The sequence below is a fragment of the Symsagittifera roscoffensis genome, unplaced genomic scaffold, assembly GCF_963678635.1.
Source record: "Symsagittifera roscoffensis unplaced genomic scaffold, txSymRosc1.1 SCAFFOLD_402, whole genome shotgun sequence".
NCBI lineage: Eukaryota > Metazoa > Xenacoelomorpha > Acoela > Convolutidae > Symsagittifera > Symsagittifera roscoffensis.
In genome coordinates, this window is record NW_026970660.1 from 1 (window position 1) to 19,905 (window position 19,905).

Consider the following 19,905-nt stretch of genomic DNA (forward strand, 5'->3'; position numbering starts at 1 on the left):
AAAGGGGGGAGGGCATACTTAACAAGATCCAAACAAATCTCTTACCCGATTGCAATCCCTTAGCTTTTCGCAACATACAAACCGAGAACTTAGAATTAGCATAATTTTTCTTAACTCGAAAAATAAAACAATAAATTGCCTCAAAAAATTGGATTAATATCCTCTTATCTGCATACTAGATCTGCATTTTTTTCGGAAATCCGGAAGTGCAAATTAGAAACATCCGTAAGAGAATGACAGTAAATCTGATCTCAAAATCCTCAAAACTAGACATGCTTATCTAAATGAGGTCAGTCAGTAACCTCGAATCATAAAGCTACCCAACTCCTGACAAAAACAAGAATCGTCAATCGCTGTACAAGTAGCTCAGAAGGTTCTCATATTGGTCACTCTAAAGGTTGAAGGAAAACGAAATCTTCTCATGACCCTATTGATCGTAATTCGAAAAAAATGTACGTGTCGAGAAAAACTGGTAATAACTTCTACGCTTTTCATGTTATGCGTAATTTACATTGCGGATTTGATGAATTGAAGGAAAGGCTGATAACTTCATCTAATTCTACCACAAACTATAGGATATTCTAGCTATTTGTATCTCATACTTGCAGCTTGTTACATAGTTCAATCCCCTCCTATGGCCAAAAACGAAACAAAAAAATTGATGTTAGAAAATTTGTTTCAACATTATTTTTCAATTTTTATTTGCTTTACTTAACTTGATATGATCGGAACATTGAGTGCTAGCTGCACAGCAACAGGCTATTCTTGTTTAGTCATTTAAAATTCTTGAGATCACTGATTGCTGGTTTCTCACCTGGACAAAATGTCGTCTACACTTGTGAGCGATTTTGATGAGTGTGTCGCATGCCATGTCCTGCACTCCCTCGTGAGTCTCGTGCATGAACTCAAACAGTTTGTTAACGACTGTGCGCAGGAACTTCCAGTGGGCTCTCAGGAATCTAGGGTATTGGCCCACTATGTACATGATATTCGTGGCCACGACCGCCTTGTTGTCTTTGCCTCGCTTCTGCTCACACAGACCTGCAAATGCGTCAACATTGGACCAAATACTTACACTTGTTTCTGGACACTTGAACATTTGCTGTACTCGAAACAGTTTTGTTCAGATTTCAAGTTAAGCATTTTCCTAAACTGTGTCATAAATGGAACGAACCAAGAAGATCTTTGATGACGATGACGAGGAAACGCTTCTCATCCTCCTCGTGCATGGCGCCACTGATGGACCCAATAGCCCAGCAGAGAGTGTTCAGGTTCTTCCAGCTCCACTCAGTACCGTCCACCTGTTTGCCCAACTTCTCCGTCAGTATTCGCTCAGTGTCCATCACATCCAAGTGGGTCAAGTATACGAGAGTCTCTCGCATCGACTTGTAAAGGTTAATCGAGTCCGTGTCCTGATAACGAAAGAAAACGAAGAAAAGAATGTGAAAATTTTTCCCTAAATTTTCTGTTTAAAGTCATCAAACTTTACAATAGAATTTACTAGCTAAACTACTTCTCGTGTGATGAGCGATTGTAATGTATCTCGTAAAAAATCATCATTTTAGAGCAAATAATTTTGGTTTATGAAATTTATTTATGGTTCTGACCATTGAAAAGGACGAGTTTTATATTCGGGTGTTTTGTTTTTTTTTTCTCTTTTTTTTCAAGCAAAACCACTTACCGCAAACAATCATTGGACTAAGTTGAGTGTGATATATTGTATAAAAACCCTTTCAGTCGTGATTTAAACAACATTAAATTTCCAAAAAATCTCCCAGTCGAGAAAAACCTATTCGCAGTTTTTGGTTTATCGGCTAATTTCAACCAAATAAAGTGACGATAACTTGTTACATTGGTCATTTAGGCTTGAAAAATTTAAATTTTCCAAGCCGAAACTAGTTTTGAAAGCTTTATCTGGCAATTTTTTTTTAATATAATTATAGTGCAAAAGGAAAAAATTTTATTTTAAAAAAATCTTTTTTCATTTTTTTTCTGTGGTTTTTTTGAAGACAGCTGTTCCCGATTACGCCTAATTTACTAAATTTCTACGCGTATGTATAGTATTCTCATCACACCACGTACAAAAAAAAACGACACCCATTTGAAGAACTTTTATTTGTAGTTTTTATGAATATGGTCGGAACATTCTGTGCTACTGGCACAGCAACCGGCTATCCGCGTTATATTTTAAATCATCCAAAGTAGGCAACAATTAGGCATGGAATATGCCTTCAGTCGTTTACAGCCTCATCTGTCAAATAATTATAAATCTTGATGCTAATTTCTGTTGAACTTAATTGGTATTGAGAAGGAGTAACTCTTTTTCTTCCATACAATTGGAACTAATTTAAACAAGCCCAATTTTTGCTTTTTTTACTCTTAAATTTATTACTTGGTGAGTTTAAACTACAACACAACAAAACTTCATTTACAGTATGCGAAACTGTTTTTTTATGAGGAAGAAAATAAGATTTTTTTTCAGCTCTTCGCGTTTAAGAGCTGCTCACATCTTATTGAAAATCCATCAGAAAATTTTTGGCTAAAGTTTAGGTTGGTAATTATTGTATCATCCTGAAGCAACGAGAGCGGAAAATGGTCGGACCCGAACCAATTAGGTTTTATTTTCGGCTGCATAACTAGCCACTTCTCTGATCTACTTCAACTTCGCCCTCCTCTATTACTTATAAAACAAACAATTACGCGAGTAAAATCCTAGTGGGCAAAGATTAACTCTCTATTATATCCTTCACACTCATAAATTTAATGCTATTAGTAATATTTATCGCTTAGTTTATCGAGAAAGATAATGATAAAAGAAAAACTTTTTTAGAATAACTAAACAATATTTCTTTCTGGCTTTGCTACATCAATTCTCATACCTTCATGAACTCTCTGACAAGCTCCCCTTGATCGTTCTCTACCACTAAAACCTCTTCTGGTTTGGCCATCTTGCTGATCATGATATACCGCACAGCGGTCAAAATATCCGAGTAGAAATTCCTTCTCATTGGGTGGTAGTCTCCCATAGCGAAAACCGGACTGGCTCCAGTTGGAAAGGGATTCTCTCGGTACAGTTCGCACGTCAGCGAGAACCAATACTCCAGACAAATTTTGAAAATCTCCGTATCATCGACTGTCGAGCACTCGACTAAATATTTCAAAGCCGCCGACAAGTGTTCTTTGCATTTATCTTTTTTCTCAACAAGCTGTCCATGTTCTTTCAGGAAGGTACTGAGGAACAAACTAAGGTTCTGAATGAACTGCTGTTCTTCGTCCTTTCCCTTCGCATAGCCTTCTTTCAGGTTGATCGAGGGCGGCAGGATTTCTTTCAGTTGCGAAACCGTTAGGTTGAAAAGCGCAATGAATTGCTGGTCGTATTGCTCCTTCACGTTAATTCCTAAACAAAACTTTGATAGTTGTAATTTTTTTTGGCGAAATATTCGCTCTAATTCAATTCTGATTTCAAGTATAAACAAAAACCCGAAGTAGAGCTTCGCAACACTTAAGATTCAAAAACGAATGACTATTTCATTTATATGATAAAAACGATAAAATATTTTTTATAAATTTCTTTTATTTCGCAAAAGTTCAACTTAAAATCTAGATCGAAGATAATCCATCCGTTGACATAGACTCTATTACCAAATCTTTCATGACTTCAATAACCGAGAAAAAAAATATTCGTGAAAATGTTTTTTTTTCGTAATCAAATGAAATCATACTAGCGTAAAACGCACCTCCGGTACTCATGATAAGCCGCATATATTGGAAATAAGATCTGCATTCTTTGAGTGTGCTTTGACAGCACCCAATTTCAGAGTTCGTAATTACAAACTTTGCAAAAATTTTATTCAAAGTTTTTTATACAAATTTTGAAGAACCATGAAATTTTGTAAAGTTTTATTTAAGTTCTTCGAAAAATTTAAAATGATCTAAGAAACGTCACATCTGGGAAGCTAAAAGCAATTGAGCAGTCGCATTTGGACGCAAGATTTTCAACTCCTGAGAGTACTCTTACAGTACCCAAGTACACCGTTGGGAAATTCAAATTTGAGAAACTCCACCTTAAGTATTCTAAAGAGGTATTTTTTTGAAAACCAGAAAAAATTTCACATCTCGAAAACTACCAAGATTTGAGCAGTCTTATTAGATGGCAATAATCGCAATCTTTGAAGGCACTCTGACAGCACACAACTACAGGGTTGGGAATTTACCTTTAGTGAACTATTTTGTAATTTGAGATTTCTGAAAATTTCCTAAGAAAATCACAAAAATCGTCGTATCTGTTGCACTAAAAAAAAATGAGCATTCTCAATTGGAGGCCGAATTTGCAACTCCTGAGATTACTCTGACAGCGCCCAACTACAGGTTAAGAATTTCAAACTTTGAAAAAAAAAATCAATTTAATTTTCAAAATTTTTTTAAAAAAAAATCACAAAAAAACGTCATGTCTGGAAAACTGCAAGGTTTTGAGCAGTCATATTTGGAGGCAAAATTCACAACTCCTGAGAGTACCCTGAAAGCGCCTCACTACAGAGATGGTAATTTCAAGTTTTATAAAAAAAATTATACCCAAGTTCTCCTAAAAAAAATCCTAAAAAACGACATATCTCGAAAAGTAGAAAGTTTTGAGCAGACATATTCAGGCAAGATTTGCAACCTCATGAGAGTACCCTCACAGATTCCAATAACAGGATTGAGATCTTCAAAGTTTTGGACCTTTTTAACATCTATTTTTTTTTTTTTTGAAAATTTCGGAGAAAATCATAAAAAACGTAATATCTCGAAAACTACAAGGATTTGAGCAGTCATATTTGGAGGCAAAAATTGCAACTCCTGAGAGTACCCTGACAGAGCCTCACCGCCGAGATGGAAATATCAAATTTTGTGATTTTTTTATATCTAAATTTTCTGAATTTTTTTTTTTGGAAATCTTAAAAAAAACGTCATATCTCGAACTACAAGGATTTGGTTATTCATATATGGAGGTCAGAATCGCAAAACCTGGGAAAACTCCGAGAGCATCCAACTATTGGGTGGCTAATTACAAACTTAATGAATTAAAAACTGAATTTAAACGGGAAAATGGAAAAAGCCTTAACCATTGCAATATACGATATAACTTAAACGTGAAAAAATTCTTTTGTTCAAGATGTAAAAAAAATTACGTTGAAAAAGCTGAAACATGTCGAGATAGTGAAGCCCGCATTTAAATATATAAAAGATTTGATAGAAGAAAAATAAAAAAAATTAGGAGACGGGTAGCCAGACTTAATTTGGCCTCGTAAAAAATTACTAATAAATTAATGACCTTGCGGAAAACTAAATAAAAAATTTTCTTACGCATTGCAATATATGATTTAGCTTAAACATGAAAAAATTCTTTCGATGAACATGCAAAATTATTATGCTTAAACATGGGAGATAGCTGTCACTAGCATTTAAATATAGTATAGATAATCATGTTACACTGAAAAATTGCTTAAGCAGACCCGAATCTACATTAGCAAAATCTTAGTTGGTGGTTGAGATGAGAGCGCGAATCAAAACTAGGTCTTATCAAGGAATTTTTTTCAAAATGAAAATTGAGGTCGAACTAAAAGTAGGTATTATCAAGGAATTCAAAAATGAACATGGCCAACAGAGGATTGGAAAAGTGTAAGGAAACCGAAAAAAAACATTTGTCAACTTCCAAGTTTTTCCCAGCTAAGGCTCTTTCAGTTTTAGGAACAATTTCTGGCTGACACTTTGATAAAATTAACCCAATTTAAGAAAACTTCAAAAATGGGTAATTTTTTCATTCCGCTGGAAAATCTAAAATTCAAAATCCACTTTCGACACTTTCAGAAATCGATCTCATTTTTCCTGCCAGTTCTGCTTTTGCAATTAGAGAGCGCAATATACCAATTTTTTTGTAAATGGATTTGAATTGAACTCAAAAAATGCATATATACCTAAAAGCAATAATAATAGCATCAATATGTATGAATGCACTTCCATAGTTATAGGAACATATTGAAACCTTTTACGGAAAAAAAAACCAATTAAAAAAATTATCAAGACCTATGTCAGTGGAAAATTGAAAAACCTTTATCCAAAAAAGGCATTTTCCGCATTTAGGTAAACAATCCAAGTTTTCATTCGCATGCACACCCATTCCCAAAATTCTTTCAAAAAAACCTATTTTGAGAAATTTAGCCGATTGACGCTTTTGGAACAAATTATTTGTGTGCTTTGCTGAAGCTGCTTCTGGACCGATTAGTAAAGTTTTGATTTTCGGTTCTGTAATTTTCGGGAAAGTTTAAAAGTCAAATGAGCGCACGCACACGTCTGCTAGATCAGCTTTCAAACTGCCTTTTTGGGAAACTTTGTCGATTAGGAGCGGAAACTAAGCCGACAGCATTCCAGACGAGAAAATATATTATAGCCTTTGGGGAAACCGTGCGCACGCCAATAAAAACTGAAAATATTCATGTAAATTTCTTGGTTGATAATTATAATAGCTATTTTTTGTTCGTTTGTTTTTTTTTCAAAACTTTGTAGCAAGTAGGTTTTTAAAAAAAACGTCTCAAAAAGTCACGAATAGTTTTCAAAAAACATGGTGAAAAACTAAAAGTATTAACTCGGTCAACACTCATCTCATAAACAATGCCGATTAATTTGGAGCTGATAAATAAAACATAGCCAACAGACAATCGGAACGCCATAAACGCAAGGAAACAAAAAACTGACTGTTTTACGAGAAATTCAAAAAAAAATAGATGGCATTAAAGCATTTGGAATTTCTAGAACAATTTAAGAAGACAATTTGAGAAAATTAACCAATTGAGAAAACTGGATTAATAGAAAATTTTTATTCCACTGGGAAATCTAAAAATAAACTTTGGAAATTAGAAGTCGATCACGTTTTTTGTGATCTTTACACTTTTGCTGTTCGAGTAAGTTTTGTCTTCCTTTTTATAAACCAGTGTGAACAAAATTTAAGACTTCCTTTAAAAAGACAAACACTAAAATCACCAAGACTTATGTATGAGTCTTCGCTACTATCATCAACTGTTAAAAACGGACAAAAAACTCGGAAAAACTAATTGTGTCACGAAAAATCCAAAAAATCCCACCCGTATTCAAACTATCCACTTACGTTAGACGTTTTTTTTTTAAAAAAGAAAAAACAACCTAATCAAAATCTGAGCTGGTAAACATACCAAACAAAATGAAGACTGTCAATTACAGAAAACATAGTATAAATCAGAATAAATATTCCACGCATGGGAAATAAAAGCGATAAAAAACTAGCAAACCAACCAAGTCCGAAAATTCTAATTCGCCCGGGCATTTTTGTCATTTTCATGCATACAGAAAAATACGGTCCCACCAAAACTCAAAACTTGGGTTGCAAAGACAGCCGCATTTCCTCTAAATCATCTGCTAAGTGTCCTGAAAGTTGTCAAGGTTTAATCATACGGCAACTTCAAACTCTACATATTTGAAACAAAATTTGTCCACAGGAAAATATCTTGAAACAAAAATAACATTGAAACAAAAACAATAAAGCAATAATTCTTGCGCATTAACAATTCAAGCGTATAAACCTTTTGAAATAAAAAAAAACGGCTCCACTTATTTGAGTTCCCAAATGACGTAATTAAATGACTAGGCCGAAATAACAATCTGCTTAAATATGTTTAAAAAAATGAAAAAAAATACACAAAATCACACTTGGTAAATTTACAAATTACTGAGCTTTCTTTCAGTTATAGTAAAAAATTGTTTCAATTGGAAAAAACACATGCTTTAAAAAGTAGGCCAATAAAAAGCCAAAAAGAACCTACAGGATAAAAAATGTGAGTTTAGAAAGAACTGAAAATAAATCGACAGAAACTAAGACAAAAAACCAAGCCCGAAAAAAAAATTCGGGGATTTTATTTTTGAAAATTGATTAAAACCTGAAACAGTCTTTACCAAACTACTAGTCAAATGATGGTAGTTTTATTTAAATGTCTTGAATTTGAGCATGTTAGAAGTGAGAATCATCATTCTTAGTAAAATGACCATTCTGTGAACAAAGTTGTTTAAGGGAAAACAAATTTAGTACCCGATTGCAATACCCCTGCTTATCGCAAAAGTAAAACCCAACTAAACTCAAACTATGTTTATTCATGAAATTACAGTCGTCAAAAGAAAAAAAGATTAAGTGTCGCTAATCGCATGTGTAACAGAATGCGCATTTTGATTTTTTAAAAACTGAAAGTTGCAACATTGCGAAAATTGCAAGTCCCGTCCGGATTCGAAACGCTATAATTTGCCATTTCAAGCCGCGGCGTTTCCTTCGCGCCTAATGGTCAAAATCAATCTTCGAATTTGAATTTAATATAAGTTAACCATTGTGAATGAATTTTGTTAAAATTTTTCAGCGAAAAAAATCTAGTACTTGGTTGCAGTGCTCTTGCTACTCGCTAGGTTAAAAAGCCATTATTTGAATTTAACTTTACGGAGCTGCGACAACTCGGGGCAAAAGACAACTGGCAAAAACTTTCAACCGGCCAAATTTAAGGAAAGCGACAACTGGCAAAAATTGAAAATTTAGGTTCTCGTCATTGGCAACTAGCGACCGCGTGCTCCGCTTCATTCGCTGCTCTTACATTTGGCATGAGTGGTACATTGCGCGTGAATCAGTGTTTGCTGCTAATCGAGATCGTTTTGTCTTATGGTACGAAATGCCTTTCGGTGCGCGAGTTGTCATTCTACGAAACATATCTATCATCTAATTATTAAAAACCACTTAATTAGCAGATATCTTTTCTAACTTACCTGCTATCTCAGTGAGACACTTCAGCGTGACATTTCTGAACTCTGGCACTAGGAAATACTTGTAAATTAGGGTCGAGATTAAGTTCGTCTCAAAAATGTATCCCAATGGTATCCAATTCAAAAATTTTAGCAATGTATTTAAAGTAGCATCGATCAGAGACACCGTACTGGAATTTTCTAGAACAAACTGGCAGAGCTGGAATATTTGTCCAAATTCAGCGCACATGCTGTCTTTGAGGTGTTTGGCTTTCATTTGTGTCATCGCTCCTATGCTAAAGTCAAAAACCTCTTCGCTAAGAAGCTTCAAAATGACCATATTGTTTTGACAGAGATACTCATTTGTCCGACTAGACATCACAATATCAGATATGAAAGATGGCCAGTTCTTCGGCCATTCGTATTTCAGAATCTGGACCAAAATCATGTTCAACTTTCCAATGTACACTCTCTCTTTTTCTAAGCTCTCTGCTGTTGATGAGTGTTTTATGATCAAGCCAACAATATACTTTTGGATCCCTTCGCACTGTTGTCGAGGGAGTGCTTTCCATCTGCATTTAATCACGTTTTCGAGTATCTGTAAGGCGTAGTATTTGGTCTGCAGATTCTGAGAAAACTCCAAAATTGTATCTACCCTTGTCCAAGCATCAGGATGCTCCTAAAATGTCACAAATATAACAAGAAAAAAAGCCAACAGACAGTTAAGTCCTGGTTTTCTGAAGAAAAAGAAACATGTTTGACCTTATAGCTCTTTGAATTCCACTCATCTTTCATGTGTGACCTTTCGTTGATAAAACTACAACCGTTTAAGAAAATTTTAAATCATTCATCATACTTATGTTGTACGATGAAACATGTAAGTTCTTCGAAGCGCTGAAGCCGAAAATGGCAGAGATACTACATTGGCAAACTGAAAATTTGAGAAAATACAGAAACAGGTCCTGGACGGAAACCATCTCCAAGAAGTACCATATATGGCCGGTTGCTGTGCCAGTAGCACAGGTTGGTTGTTCCGATGCCGCTTATTTTTGCAGAGCAAATTGAACACAACAAAAAGGTTTTAATTTTTAAGTTTTTCTGATCTTTCGTTCATACTTTGTAGTTTTTAATTGATGAGAGGGGTTTGAATTAATTAAAAATACTGAGAGTCAGGTCGTCATAGCTAAATATCAGTTCAAAACTCGTCCTCCGGTTTAACTAGTTTCAAATTAGCCATGAAAACCATTTTCATCAACATTTATTGGAATTCGAACTACTCCATCATCGAAATACCCAAAATCAGCTGAAAATAGAGTTGCCAGAAGCGTGATCGTACCAACAAGACTCTGCGTATAAGAATAAAACAGTGATTGTTGCAACTATCCTTTAGGGTGTTTAATGTATTTTATTCGACAAAGAAATAACTAATCTGGAATTTCTTGTATAAAATGTACCACCACAACAGGTTAGGAAAAAAGTGCATTCTATTGTGAAAATTTTTGAAAAATTTTAAGCGCTGTAATAATTAAACAATTTTGAGGTCATGTTAATAACACCTTTCAGCTGGTTTCAAATAAGTATGACAAAAATTGCTTGGTAAGAAGCCAAAATTTGCCAGAAGGAAAAAATAAACAGAGAACAAATATAACATCCTTTAATCGAAAATCGGAAAAACCAAACCAAGCACCAAAGCATAAATTTGTGTCTAGTTCAGAACAGTCAACTGGCCTCCAACTCAATTGGAATAAATATTCAAATAAATATTCCAACTCAATTTGGAATAATTACTCGAACGCGTCGAAATTTGGATTAACTCTCAAATAAGTCGCACTTAGCGTTCAGCATCATGGATAAGATAAAAAAAACTGCGATGTTAAGTCCAGCAAAATAGTAAGTAACCATTTTTTAACCGACAAATTTCAACAAAGCTTACAGGTTAAAAATCTTTTTATATTTGAGCTCAAGGCGTTTATATCATGTTCAAAGTGGTATAAGAAAGTCGGTCACAAGACTAATAAACGAATAAGCTGGCACTGAGTTATTTGTGAGAAAAAAAGGATAAAATTACCCTATCAAGCTCGCGCGTGTAAGCAACAAAAACAACATTCAATGAACGCTGACGCGAAGCTGCACTCCGCCAACACAGTTGGAAAAGAGTCAGAAACGCAAAGAAACAGAAAAAAAACACTAAATTGTTTTGAAAAAACTTCACAAATTTTGAATTTCAAAGATTGAAAAAATAGGCCTGGAAGCCCTTCGATTTCCAAGAACAATTAATCATCGACGATTTTGATAAAATTAACACAATTTGAGAGAGAACTAGATGAATAAAAAAAAATTAATTCCTACGGGAAATCTAATTTAAAATCCACTTTAGAAACTAGAAGTTGATCACGTTTTTTCGCGACCTTTGCACTTGCTGTTCGATGGTTGAGTTTGCCTTCCTTTTAACAGTAGAAATCAATTGAACTGATTGGAAAAAAATTAATTGAATAAAAAAATCAAACACACTTATTTTCATGCGTTATTGGATGCGCGAGTCCACCTATAGATACCATTTAATTTATTAAATCGAATTTAATATATAAAGAAAGAAGATCGGTTTTTAATGTTTGGAACAATTCGGTACCTACTGCTTAAACCACTATGATCACGCAAAAGTGGCGATGATTTTAAAATACTGATCAGTCAGGGGACAGCAAGCAAAATATATTTTTTAAAAATTTAAATTCTGCGCCTATTATTAAAATAATTAAAGAATGATTTACCTCAGTTCAATTAGAATCGAGTTTTGAGCCCGGTTTATTTTTCCAATTTAATCCGAAATTATTTTAAAGATTTAATCCGACGTTATTCGCTTTCGATTCCAGTTACACCCGAACACACTGTTCGTGCATTGTTGGCGCCGGAAAAAGCGCGAAATTTAGTAGAAAAAAAACTAACCAATAAATAGTTGGAAAAAAGTCAATGAAAGCAAATATATAGAAAATATGAGTTGTTTTTTGAAGAAAAACTTTAAATATCGAAATTCAAAGCTAAAAAACTTGTGGCCTTAAAGCTCTTTGAATTTCGAGAACAATTTAGAATTCACTTTTTAGATTAAAACAACTCAAGTTGAACAACTTACCAAATTAAAAACGCGATCTACCTATTTCAAAAAAGTTGCATGCAAAAGACGATTTTTCAAAATTGATGTCACAAGTCGTATAAAAATTAGACTTTCCAAGCAAAATTTTTTCGAAATTGTCAAATGGCGCTTTTGAATCAATTATGTCAGTTCCACTTTTTGAGATCTTTTACCTGAAGGAAATAGAACATTTTAAGAACCATATTAAAGTCTATGCAATAAAACAGTTCAAAAAAGTACAAAAAAGATATGTTCAAACATTGAGACTGGTTGCTTGAATAATATTTAGTAAAATGAAAAATAAACATGGTTAAAATGCAAATAAATACTCCTGGAACTAGATGAATAAAAAAACATTTATTCCTACGGGAAATCTAAATTAAAATCCACTTTAGAAACTAGAAGTTGATCACGTTTTTTCGCGACCTTTGCATTTGCTGTTCGATGGTTGAGTTTGCCATCCTTTTAACAGTAGAAATCAATTAAACTGATCGGAAAAAAATGAATTGAATAAAAAAATCAAACACACTTATTTTCATGCGTTATTGGATGCGCGAGTCCACCTATAGATACCATTTAATTTATTAAATCGAACTTAATATATAAAGAAAGAAGATCGGTTTTTAATGTTTGGAACAATTCGGTACCTACTGCTTAAACCACTATGATCACGCAAAAGTGGCGATGATTTTAAAATACTGATCAGTCAGGGGACAGCAAGCAAAATATATTTTTTAAAAGTTTAAATTCTGCGCCTATTATTAAAATAATTAAAGAATGACTTACCTCAGTTCAATTAGAATCGAGTTTTGAGCCCGGTTTATTTTTCCAATTTAATCCGAAATCATTTTAAAGATTTAATCCGACGTTATTCGCTTTCGATTCCAGTTACACCCGAACACACTGTTCGTGCATTGTTGGCGCCGGAAAAAGCGCGAAATTTAGTAGAAAAAAAACTAACCAATAAATAGTTGGAAAAAAGTCAATGAAAGCAAATATATAGAAAATATGAGTTGTTTTTTGAAGAAAAACTTTAAATATCGAAATTCAAAGCTAAAAAACTTGTGGCCTTAAAGCTCTTTGAATTTCGAGAACAATTTAGAATTCACTTTTTAGATTAAAACAACTCAAGTTGAACAACTTACCAAATTAAAAACGCGATCTACCTATTTCAAAAAAGTTGCATGCAAAAGACGATTTTTCAAAATTGATGTCACAAGTCGTATAAAAATTAGACTTTCCAAGCAAAATTTTTTCGAAATTGTCAAATTGCGCTTTTGAATCAATTATGTCAGTTCCACTTTTTGAGATTTTTTACCTGAAGAAAATAGAACATTTCAAGAACCATATTAAAATCTATGCAGCAAAACAGTAAAGTACAAAAAAGATATGTTCCAACTTTTAGACTCGTTGCTTGAATAATATTTAGTAAAATGAAAAAAAAAACATGGTTAAAATGCAAATAAATACTCCCGGAACAAGATCATCAAATTAAGACTAATTAACACAAATCAAATACACATGTAAAAATATTTAAACCGTTTTAAGCATCGTCAGACTTCGAAAAAAAAGATATACAAACCTAATTAAGAAAACAAAACTTACAATTTATTTTAATGCAATTGCAAGAGCTTTCCTTTTAAGAGTAAGATATTGATATAGATAAGTTAAACATTTCAATTCAATTCTAATTCAATTCCGATAAAGGACTTGGTTTTACGCAAAAAAATTGCTGCATAATCTAAGTGGTATAAACTAAACAGTGAAGCAAGGCAACCGAAGATGATGCAGGCAGTTGTTGTGAAATTGGACAGATATATGGTCTTAATTCCTTGAGCCATTTTTTGCAAACTTTAAATTTCAGTTTGAAATGACAGATTAGAATCTAGAATCAAATCCATGTATTTGCAGACAGATTTTTTCTCAAATTGGTAACAAGAGGTCTGATCCTTTATTCGGTTCATCTTTTTTTCGTTAAAAAAATTTGAGCGCCAATTTCGATGCATTTTAGTTCAACTGATTCGCAGGAAAGAAAGTAAGTTCATGTAAAGAATCTAGAAAGTAGCTCAAAGTGTGACTGGAAGATACAAAATTTGGTAGCTACTGCTTAAAACACTATGATCACGCCAAACTGCCAATGCTTTGAGACCAAAAAAAAACACTGCGATCAGTAAATAATTAAAATCTGCGCCTATGAATACAATTATTAACAAATAGGCTCAATGGATAAGTTCAATTTGAATCAATTCCCGAGCCCCCTCAAGTTAGTTTTCAACGCCCACAATTTAAGGAAAACAAACTTATCAGTTTTGAATTTTTTTACTTCGGGGTTCAGGGTATCAATATCTTTCAGCTGGTATAGGAAAAATGTAGCACGAATTTAAATGAGAGAAAAACGAATTTGATTCAAGAAACACTGAACTGAGAAAGAATCGAAAAATCTTTTTTTTTTGTCTCAAGCTCGACAGCAGCGCATGCTGATTTGCAGATCTAAGATAGAAGTCCGGTGAATGTTGATGTACAAAGACAACTGGCGATGAGCCTTCTTACTGAAGCACTCTTTCCTAGCCGGCCAAGAACTCAGAACTTACACTCAGATACATTATGATGATATTTGCCGTCATATTCAAGTTACTCCCGATCAGATGGTGCATTATCGGCGCCAGAAAATCATGAAATTAAGTAGAAAGGCGACAGAAAAATTGCGCTGATTTTTTTTTAAACTTCAAATATCGATTTTCAAAGCAAAAATTTATGGCCTTAAAGCTCTTTGAAATTCGAGAACAAATTAGAATTGACACGCCTTAGATTAAAATAACTCAAATTAAGCAATCTACCAAATTTAAAAGGTAACCTAACTATTTCAAAAAATTTGCATGCAAAATACAATCTTTCAAAATTGAAGTCAAAGGTCGCAAAAAAAAATAAAAATTCCATGCAAAACTTATTCGAAATTGTCAAATTGCGCTTTTGAATTCATTATGTCAGTTCCACCTTTTGAGATTTTTTGCCTAGAGAAAAGAGAATACTTCAAGAACTATTTAAAAGTCTAAGCAGCAAAACAGTAAGTACAAAAAAGATATGTTCAAACTTTTAGACTGGTTGCTTGAATAATATTTAGTAAAATGAAAAATAAACATGGTTAAAATGCAAATAAATACTCCTGGAACAAGATAAATAATAAAAAAATTTATTCCTACGGGAAATCTAATTTAAAATCCACTTTAGAAACTAGAAGTTGATCACGTTTTTTCGTGACCTTTGCACTTGCTGTTCGATGGTTGAGTTTGCCTTTCTTTTAACAGTAGAAATGAATTGAACTGATCGGAAAAAAATGAATTGAATAAAAAAATCAAACACACTTATTTTCATGCGTTATTGGATGCGCGAGTCCACCTATAGATACCATTTAATTTATTAAATCGAATTTAATATATAAAGATTAGTTGCTTAAGTAATTATAAGTAAAAAAGAAATATACACAGGATTAAAACGCAATGAAATTGATCCCGGAACAAGACTATCAACATAAGGCTAAACAACACAAATCAAATACACATGTAAATTTATTTAAACCGTTTTAAACATCGTCAAACTTCGGCAAACTTAATTTGTGATGTACAAAATCTACTTATGAAAACAGAACTCACGACATGTAACTTTCATGCGATTGCAAAAGTTTTCCTCTTAAGAGTAAGATATTGATATAGATAAGTTAAACATTTCAAGTCAATTCTGTTTCAATTCCGATAAAGGGCTTGGTTTAAAACAAAGCGGCGGACGACTAAATTGAATCTTAAAAACGTGCGTTGTAGTTCCCAGTTCAACTGCTTTGCTAAAGACATCATTAGAGCTAAATTAATGAGCTGCAAAAAAATTGCAGCATAATCTAGGAAGTATAAGCTAAACAGTGAAGCAAGGCAACCAAAGATAATGTAGCCAGATGTTATGAAATTGGACAGATATATGGTCTTAGTTCCTTGAGCCAATTTTTCAAATTTTAGATTTCAGTTGGAAATCACAGGTTAGAATCTAGAACCAAATCCATGTATTTGCAGTCAGTATTTTTCTCAGATTGATAACAAGAAGTCTGATCTTTTATTGTTTATCTTTTTTTTTGGACAACCTGAGAATTGGCAGGGTAGTTTTCGCATAAAGTCAAAAAGTTCGCAAAAATTCCAAAAAGTGTATGAAGAAGCACTGTAGAATTGACTTGTGGGTCACTTCTCAAAAATTTACCCTATTAATTACATTGCTTCCCGATGCCTCTTTTTGGTCAAAATTTGTCGGGTATATAAATACGACCATTTTTCGGGCAAACAACTATAACCCGTTTTCTGATACTAAAAACCAAATTCTGCATGTCATTTGAAGCGTTAGAGATGCTGTATTTCACGCCAAAGAAACTGTTTTATTTCTTGAATAACTAATTCTGCGTTGTCTAAGTAACTTTTTTGTTCATACCTAACGACAAAAGTTATGTGGAAACTAATTTTTTCATGTGTTGGTAGAATGCGAACTGGAAAAAAAAACACAATATTTGCCAGTTGAAATTATTTTCAAATGTACAAGTGTAAGTCAAATTATGATGATAATTATTGTCACATACACTCAAATTTAAAATTACAAATTTACGCATTAATGATAATATCACTATCTTACGAGAGTTCCATTAAAGAAGTTTAAAATATCTCAATGAAGTTTTTCCATAGGTTGCCACTGTTGAATCTTCTTTAATTAGTAGTAAATAATAATCCTTATAAGTTGTTTTTGCTTTTCTGTACGTAAGGATATTCTTGAAATTAATTTGGTCACCATGTAACCTGATCCTATTGTTACTGATTTTTTTATAAGTAGTTGTATTGCCCATTAAATCATTCGACAAACTAAAATTTTTTAATTCTTGTGTTCATGTTTATGTGATTGTTTTCATATTGAAACTAGCAATTAACGCACCTTCGGTGCTTCGAAATTTTTCGACAACTCATGAAAAAAACCGCATATATTGGAAACAACATCTGCAAACTTTTAGTGTACTCTGACTGCACCCAATTACAGGTTTGGTAATTTCGAACTTTTAAATTTTTTTAAATTCCCATTTTAAAAGCGTCATCTCGAAAACTTATTGGGCCTCTGGAGAAATTTGGAAGTCAGATTTGCAACCACTGAGACTCCCTGAGAGCACCTTACTATAGGGTTAGGAATCCAAAATTTTGTGAATTTTTTTAAACCTAAGATTCCCGAAAAAAAAATTGAAAAAAACGTCCTATCTCGAAACTAAAAGGATTTGAGCATTCATATTAGGAGGCAAGATTTGAGACGCCTGGGTGTACGCTGAAAATAAGGTTGTATCTTCATCAAGTTAGTTTCAAATTTTTTCAATTTCTTTGTAGATAAGTTCTTTGAGAAATTTTTAAAAAATCGAAAAACGTCACATCTCGGAAAGTAAAAGCATTTGAGCAGTCGCGTTTAGCAGTCGCATGTGGCAAGATTTGAAACTCTTTAGAGTACCCTGATAACACCGAACTAAAGAGTTGAGAATTTCAAATTTTGAAAAATAATTAATTTAAACTTTCTGAAAATTTTGAAAAAATCACAAAAAACGTCAAATCTGGAAAACTACAAAGAATTGAGCAGTGATATTTGGAGGCAAGATTCGCAATCCTTGAGAGTACTTTGACAGGACCTAACTACAAGGTTGGGAATTTCAGATTTTTAAAGAATAGAAATAACTCAAGTTTTCTGAAAAATTTTGAAAAAATCGCAAAAAACGTCATATCTCGAAAACTACAAAGAATTGAGCAGTCATACTTGGAGGCAAGATTCGCAATCTTTGAGAGTACTCCGACAGGACCTAACTACAGGGTTGAGAATTTCAGATTTTTAAAAAACTAATAATAATTTAAGTTTTCTGAAAAATTTAGAAAAAATCACAAAAAACGTCATATCTCGAAAACTACAAGGATTTGAACAGTCATATTTGGAGGCAAGATTTGTAGCTCCTTAGAGTACTCCGACAGGACCTAACTACAGGGTTGGGAATTTCAGATTTTTAAAAACTAATAATAATTTTAAAAAAATTTCAGAAAAGTTTTGAAAAAATCACAAAAAACGTCATATCTCGAAAACTACAATTGAGCAGTCATATTTGGAGGCAAGATTCGCAATCTTTGAGATTACTCTGACAGGACCCAACTACAGGGTTGGAAATTTCAGATTTTGCGAAAAAAAAAATTTTTCTGAAAATTTTTTGAAAAAATCACAAAAAACGTCATATCTCGAAAACTACAAGGATTTGAACAGACATATTTGGAGGCAAGATTTGTAACTCCTTAGAGTACTCCGACAGCACCCAACTACAGGGTTGGGAACTTCAAATTTTGTAAATTATTTTCTTATTTGAAATTTCTAAAAAATTTTGAAAAAATCTCAAAAATCGTCTTATCTCGTTAACTAAAATGATTCGGGCATTCAAAATTGGAGGCCAAATTCGCAACCCCTAATTCAATATTGGGCTGCTTAACTTAAACTCGGTAAAATAACCACTAAAATCAAACTGGAAAAACGAAAAAAAATCTTAATCATTGCAATATACGATATAGCTTAAACATGCAAAAATAATACGTTGAAAAAGCTTAAACATGGCGAGATAGTGAAGCCCGCATTTAAATATATAATAGATTTGTCGTAAGCTGTTAATAAGTGGTTTTTTATTCTCCAGAAATGGCAAATTACTTTCCAGTCAAGAAACATTAATACTGGTAAAACATTGTTTTAATTTGAGATCAGAAGATGAATCGAATTTTGCACAATCACAGCAGTTTTAATTGCCCAGCTAAGTTGCTTTTCTAATGAGATTACCAAATTTATTGAAATTCCATTCAAAAGGATAGCAGGATAGTGAAGGTGACTGATAACGAGTGCGTTCATTAGTAGTAGTCTTGTTTTGATAGGAAGGGGTTTTTTGATCGACTGTAGTGTTTTAATCACGCAGGCCATTTTTCTTACAATCATTTTCACTTCGTCTTCAAATGTCAAAAATTGGTCGAATATTACTCCGAGATTTGAAAACAGAATACGAAATACAAACCTTGAGGGTCGTTAAGATTTCTTGAGCCGCTTTCTGTTGCTGTAATTCACCCTGGTACATACAGTCGATGACCGAATCGAGTAAACTGATGTCAAGTTTCTGTTCAAAGTCCAGAAGACTTTTCGCCGATGTGGTGAGGTTTGCGGCATGATTAGCGCCACTACTGACTGAGACGACTGGTTCGGGCATAAACAACTGAAAATATCAACATTGCTACTGTGAACTTTGTTCAATTGTCGAATGACCGTCGGTAAAATTAATTTTCTCCACAGCATGAACTTTTTGGTACATTAAGAGTAATTCAATGAATCAAGTGAATTTAAAAAGAAACACTTTTATTGCCAAATGAAAATGGGAAACGTGATAACAATTAATAAAAGTTATTTCAACATACACATCAGTATGAGCGTTTCCTTAAATCAATTGAAAGTTGAGGTCTTTCCATAGATTGCCAATGTTGAATCTCCTTATAAAATAAAATAGAACTCTTGAATTCAATTTTGCTCGTCTATAAAAAAATGTTATTGAGATTAATTTTATCATCTGATATCTCATTCTATGTAGTCAGGGATCTCGCGTTCAGTTTGATTTAATTTTGCTAAGCACTGCGAAAAATTCGAACTCAGCACCAAGTTAACATGGTCCGGGATCTTTTAAAAATTGAAGTTTTTCATGTTATCCGTATTATATCTTTCAACGAAAAATAATTTTTATTTCGTTCATTTAAATATTTGCTGTTCGACAATAAATCAATGGCAGTTTTGATCGTATGTTCTGAACGAAAAGACGTTTAAAGGCATTATAAACGTTTAAACTTTGTAGTCTAGTGGTAAAAGAGTTCAGTCAAAGCAGTCCAAAAAAATAAGTTTTTTTTCGTCCGTAAAAACTCGTTGATATAAAT

At 33.2% G+C, this 19,905-nt stretch overlaps 1 protein-coding gene across 1 annotated transcript; it reads right to left on the reverse strand.

Annotated features, from left to right (window-relative positions):
- Positions 1-814: 814 nt before the first annotated feature.
- On the reverse strand, positions 815-19,195 carry LOC134855897 (exportin-1-like; the record flags this gene model as incomplete). Its single annotated transcript, XM_063872283.1, has 5 exons — positions 19,005-19,195; positions 8,812-9,466; positions 2,880-3,397; positions 1,175-1,412; positions 815-1,041 (listed from the first exon to the last, which is right to left on the reverse strand). Coding segments are annotated over exons 1-5 (1,827 nt in total), but the record flags the coding sequence as incomplete, so codon positions are not given.
- Positions 19,196-19,905: the final 710 nt, after the last annotated feature.